This window comes from Coccinella septempunctata, chromosome 2 (genome assembly GCF_907165205.1).
Source record: "Coccinella septempunctata chromosome 2, icCocSept1.1, whole genome shotgun sequence".
Taxonomy (NCBI): Eukaryota; Metazoa; Arthropoda; class Insecta; order Coleoptera; family Coccinellidae; genus Coccinella; species Coccinella septempunctata.
The window spans coordinates 12,358,690-12,364,749 of NC_058190.1; the positions used below are offsets into that span (position 1 = coordinate 12,358,690).

Sequence of the window (6,060 nt, forward strand, 5' to 3'; positions counted from 1 at the left end):
CCTCAATCTTTCCTTTCTAGGTGTTTGTGACGATAGTGCTTGTGATGTTTGGGTCTCTGTATGTAAGATATTCTGTCTTGAATTCATGGTCTGCGTGGCAATTTCTGAGGTCCTTTTGGAACTCTCAGTTTGCGTTCCAACATCGTTTGTTTTCGGTTTCTGAAACAAATTTAAGGTAGGAACAGCACGCTTGTCCAATTGGTGACCTGTCATGAAATGTGATTCAAAATGATCACTACAAATTCTATTATTGGCATATAATATAGCAGGATCTTTCATGAAAATGTTCTCACTGCTACATGCCAATTTCCACTGTAGTACTCGCACGTCATCTGGCTTAGGGAATCTGAAAAATCTAGAACCTGTGGAACTAGAACAATTATTAATAGAGCACTTTTTGCTCCTATTGCGACTATCCATGCTGGCATGCATTTCGAATTAACAAAGTTTCCTAAAAATAAAACAAAAAACGTGCAATCTAAAATAAAATTCAGAAGCAATTTGAAAATTAATACTGCAGGATGCAAATTTCTAGTAAGCAATTAGAAAAGCTCTCAAGTAATTTGCGATTATGTGAGTACAACTTAGGTAATAACTACAGAACACAAATAATATCTTATAATAATAATAATTAATAACTCTGAAATACAGATAAATCTGAATCGAGAACCTAATCCTTAGTCAACTGTATTAATAGAGGTGTTATTGTTGATGTTTACATTCTGAAATTCAAATTTGACAGAGAGAGAACAAAATACATCGGAAGTCCTTCTTTATTTTCCCCTACCACAACACAGACAGCACTCAAGGTCATAGGCAGGCGATCAACCAAAATTCATGAGTGAAACCTCTTGTTGTTACTCTTTGGTTATGGCTCGCGTACCGCAGATGGAAACGGCGTAAACAAAGAGAAAATAGACGATATAGAGTTCACCCAATCCTACTTGACAGAATGACTCAGAGTATGTTCATGACATTATATCCGAATCTCAGAGAGCACAATGAAAAGTTCTTCAACTATTTCCGGATGTCAATACAATCTTTTGACGATTTGCTGGAAATTATAAAAGAAGATTTAAGTCCAAGTCAAAATTATGTTGTACGAGATGTTGTTTCCGCAGAAGAAAAGCTGGTGATCACTCTTAGGTAAGTAATATTTTTTTTTAGAATTCTCTATTTTTCCAATGTCAATATAATTTTTCCATTCCGGCAGTAGGTAGGTAAATCATATGAAACTGATAACTTCAGCAATAGATAATTTATATTCAACAAAATATATACAAATCCAAAACAAAACTGAACAATTATCCAATAAAACAAGGTGATTAATAATGGAAAAAAATCATACAAAAAATCATCTTGTAACTAAAAATACATTCTAAATCTCGTTGTGAAATAGCTCCATAGATGGAGATTCTTGCATCTCTATGGAATATGCTGGAGATGAAGTTATTGGTGTCAACGTTTCATTCTCGTTATGCCTCATTCTCCCAGAATTAATAATTTTTGAGAATGATGACATTGGAGGGGATGGAGATCCATACTGCGAAAAAGGAGAAATAAACCTTGTTTGAGAATATTCCCCCTGTTCCCGGTGTGTGGTTTTGCCCGGTCGTTGGGAATATGAATGTGCGTACGAAATTGGCTGCTGAGCAATATTCGTTGTACGTGTAAATGACATTTGATGAGGTGACACTATTGGAACCTGCTGTCCGAGCTGCTGACCTCTTTGGAGGACATGCATCATCTCAATTTTTGTTTGAAGTCTATTGACTTCAGGCACTTTCAATAGCTCTTTATGTAATGACAAACAGAAAAGTTTGTCATCATCTTGCTCCGTCATGCTGGGATGCTGAATAGTTTGATGTTCATTTAAATTTTTTTGGATTATGTCCAGAAATTCTGCATCAGCAGCACCCATTTTTTTTCTTTTTCTTGTATGACTTTGCATTGATGGTCTGGCTATATCTTCGCAGTCCCCTGAAACGTCTTGGTCATAATCGGTAGATGTTTGCGAATTATTAAAGTTACTTTCGGTAAACTTATCACGTACAGATCTTTCCAAGAACATCAATCTTTGAAAGTGAATATAGGATGTTTCATAAGAAGCTCCGGAACCTGATGGCGCATTCTTCTTTCTCCTCATTTCTCTCACAAAACTGTCGCGTAGCCCTTTCCATTTTTTTTGAAGTGAAATTCCTGGAACCATTAACATATATAAAGTATTTGTAACGACTGAAAGGTACTTTAATTTGTTTTTTAGAAGAATTAATTACGATTTATTTTTCGTTCCAGATATTTGGCTACCGGATGTTATTTTGCAGACCTTCATTATGCCTATAGATTGGGAAAGTCGACAATAATCGAAATCGTACAGAAAACGTGTGTTGTCATTTGGAAGAAATTGAAGAATATAGTGATGAAAGAACCCACAAAAGAAAAATGGAAAGAGATTGCAGAAGGGTTTGAAAAATTCACCAATTTTCCGAATTGTATCGGCGCCATAGATGGAAAGCATATCAGAATTATAAAACCTGTCGAATCTGGCTCACTTTTCTACAACTATAAAAATTTTCATTCGACTGTATTATTGGCTATATGCGATGCAAACTATTGTTTCATCTCAGTAGATATTGGAGCATATGGAAAGAGTAATGACTCCAGCATTTTCAAAAACTCCAGGTTCTATGAAAGACTCATGAATAATGAACTGAACATTCCAGATCCAAAACCGCTATCGGAAAGAGATCAGACTCCTTCACCTTATGTCATTGTAGGAGATGAGGCCTTTGCTCTGATGAAAAATGTTATGCGGCCTTATTGTGGTAAATCGCTAACTCATAAAAAAAGAATATTTAACTACCGATTATCAAGAGCACGACGTTATATCGAATGCTGTTTCGGTATCTTGGTGAACAAATGGAGAATATTTCACAGACCACTCAACGTGAATATAGAATTTTCAGAAGACATAATCAAAGCCTGCTGTGTTCTCCATAACTATGTCAGATTAAGGGATGGTTATAGATTCGATCACATATTATATAATACATCATTGAATAGTGTGCAAGGTGATACCGCGAGACCAAGTGTAAGTTCCCGTAATACAAGAGACCGATTTGCTGACTATTTTGTAAACGAGGGTCAACTGCCCTGGCAAAATCAAATGATTTAATAATTTACCTTTGTATTATATAATGTAATGAAGTACTTTTTTATTCCGTATAATCCTACAGCACGCATCAATAAAAATGGTTTACTTACCCAATGCTCTTTTCTTCTCTTCTGAATCACCTCCTTCAGAAAATAAATTCACAATTTCTTCCCAACATTTTTTCTTTAAAATACGATTAGAATATTGGGGAGACTCCATGTCCCACAACGGAATTCTCTTTTCCACTTCATCGATGAATCGTTCGATATCGATGTTATCGCGTTCCATTTTGAAATTTTACTTAGTCCGTCCTCACGCAGCAACCAACGCATGTGTACTGGACGCTCCCATTGACACCCTAGTATCTCGACACGCGCGTTGAACGCGCGAGTCGAGATCCCTGCGATTGCTTGCGTCGAATTTGCGATTTTATTGCACGCGCGTGTGCATGTGGACGGGATCTACTGTGCTCTAGTATCTCGACACGCGCGTTTCGAAACGCGCGTAGTGAATCGCGCGTTTCTCGCTGCATCTGGACAGGCTCTATGGCGCAGAATCTGCTCCGTTGAATTCTCCACGAGCGATGCCGAACCTACCGATTTTTCGGTATTTCTGTCGATTCGAAGGCTGATTAGTGATTAATATCCCGATATGTATATCGTATATCGAAAGCAGAGAAATCTACCTATTATTTTAATTTCGAAGATATCATTTAAATTGAAACTTAAACCAGTTTATTGAACTTAGAAACATTGATATAAAAGACAGGGTCAAACTGATTTGATTTTGACATTAGTGCATGGATAACCTTGGCTATGTCGAAAACAAGCCGTGACCCCTCCCCAAAGATGTCCACGGTGCCTCCTCCCCAGAAAAAAAAAGAAAAAGAGGAAAAGGTGGAGTAAAGGGTAACTACAAAGAAAAAAGGAAGAGTAAGAGCATTTTTCGTTGTTTTTAGCTATTTCTAGATTTTTCGTATATCTTCTCCACTCAACATCTTTACCTGAGGTCACCTCAAACCTCCCTTAGGCGTCCTCCCCCCAAAAAAATGTTCATTTCCTCCTATGTATGGATCTGGAAAACCTTAATTCTAAGGAAATAAATAAAGTGCTTTACTACCCTGACCTTTCTCAGAGAATATGTTCCCTTTTTTATATGTTTTATTCAAGAAATTGAAATTCATGAAAAAATTATTCTTCTACCGATTTCCAAATCTACCGATTTTGCGCAGACGTTTCTACCGAGTTCGGAGGTTTGACAACGCTGTTCTTGACATTACGATTGGGTAGAGCCGAGGTCCGACGCAAATGGCAATCTATTGAATCTGAAGTGTTCCACAGACTTAACAAAATATTCGTATCGACTAGTCTGTCTAAGATCGTATTATATTATGACCACCAGGTCAATCTGGATTTTCTTGAGTTCTGTAAGCCTATATCGAACAATGTCGATCTACAAACGTTAAAATAATAAGCCTTGTGAAAAGTTTTATCTGCCTATGCGAAAAAACCATACCTAAGCATTAACAGGTGTTTCTGTTTGATATTCTCATTTTAAGATCAGTACGCAACATTTTACTCACTTCCGAATATAAGAGATGGTGATAGGTGAAATAGATAGTATTTCCGGAAATTCAGTATTTTCTTCATTTTCTTGTTCCTCTGTTGGTAATGATATATTTCTTCAATATCAATATCAACTGCAGGGAAGTGTTCGAGATAGGTACGGAAAAGTAGAAAAAACAAACTGATATGCGTGATCTTTAACCTTCAGAAAATTTCCGATGTAGTTGTTGACAATTCTACAACGGCAACTACTAAAATTATTTCAGGTAACAAATTATTGTCACATAGCGTGTCCGGTTCCATTGAGTCCAAGTCCAATGTGGAGAGACAAGATGTGAATAAGGAAGAAGCTATAGCACAAAATACATCGACTTCGAAATGTGCAGAAGCTCAAATTTTGCTTTCCAATGTTCAGTCAGCCAACAAGATAGCAAAAACAACTGATAACGAAGGTTTTACTGTAGTTGAAAAACGAAAAAGACGTCATCGTAGCAATCCCATTTTGGTTACTTGCAAAAATGACAACATAGCAATAAAATCAGCACCTAAATTTAAATATTTACATGTACGTAATTTGCACTCGAATATGGAGGAGAGTGTCATTGTTGGTCACCTCGAGAAAAATGGAATTAAGGATGTAAAATGTTCCAGAATGAAATCGAATAGACCAGAGGAATATTCCTCATTCAAGATAATGGTACCTGATCATCTTTTTGAAGCCCTGAGGAACCCTGAAATTTGGCCGGAAGGAGTACTGATTACTGATTGCTGGGTGTGTTGGACGGACTAACCCAAACCTGCCACCGCGACCAACGGTCTATTGTAGCACACAAGCATGCTCAAAGAGCTAAATCTCTCCCTCTAGTCCCATCCTACCCAAAAAGGAGATGATGTCGGAGGGGGAGTGATTCTTGAGTTCCTCTAGGATCATCTTCGGAGAGCCGAAAACTCCGAGTCTGACCCTGTCTGCCGCCGGGCAGTCACAGAGGATATGCTCAATTGTTTCGTCTTCCTCTAAGCAGAGTCTGCAGAGTAGGTCATTGACGATGCTGAGTTTTTTGAGGTGGGCTCTGAGTCTGCAGTGTCCTGTAAAAACCGCTATTATGGATCTCAGATTAGTTCTAGAAAATTCTAGCCAGCGACTGGTGTATGGGCTGGGAGGCACTGAAATAGCCCTATGCGAGTGACGCAATCCAGGACGGTTGCGCCAGTACTCCAGGACCTTTTGCCTTATCCAGCTGTTGTTTCGGTCCCTGATTAAGGAATTAGGAATTCCTATACTGGGTTCCGGGCCAATAAGCGTTGATGTCGCGCCTTCTCTGGCCAGAGCATCCGATACAT

The 6,060-nt window shown here is 38.1% G+C and overlaps 2 protein-coding genes across 2 annotated transcripts; one reads left to right on the plus strand and one right to left on the minus strand.

Annotated features, from left to right (window-relative positions):
- The first annotated feature begins 870 nt into the window (after positions 1 to 870).
- LOC123308386 (protein ALP1-like) lies at positions 871 to 3,224 on the plus strand. Its single transcript, XM_044891009.1, has 2 exons — positions 871 to 1,146; positions 2,296 to 3,224. Exons 1-2 carry the CDS (start codon positions 953 to 955, stop codon positions 3,173 to 3,175), a joined length of 1,074 nt encoding a protein of 357 aa, XP_044746944.1. The 5' UTR covers positions 871 to 952; the 3' UTR covers positions 3,176 to 3,224.
- LOC123308387 lies at positions 1,175 to 2,303 on the minus strand. Its single transcript, XM_044891010.1, has one exon. It carries the CDS (start codon positions 2,213 to 2,215, stop codon positions 1,379 to 1,381), a length of 837 nt encoding a protein of 278 aa, XP_044746945.1. The 5' UTR covers positions 2,216 to 2,303; the 3' UTR covers positions 1,175 to 1,378.
- Positions 3,225 to 6,060: the final 2,836 nt, after the last annotated feature.

Excerpts from the sequence above, each read along its gene's own strand:
- LOC123308386 (XM_044891009.1), top strand. The coding sequence starts at position 953 with ATGACTCAGAGTATGTTCATGACATTATATCCGAATCTCAGAGAGCAC. Across the intron at positions 1,147-2,295 it reads AAGCTGGTGATCACTCTTAG|ATATTTGGCTACCGGATGTT; the intron begins GTAAGTAATATT and ends TTTTCGTTCCAG.
- LOC123308387 (XM_044891010.1), bottom strand. The coding sequence starts at position 2,215 with ATGTTAATGGTTCCAGGAATTTCACTTCAAAAAAAATGGAAAGGGCTA.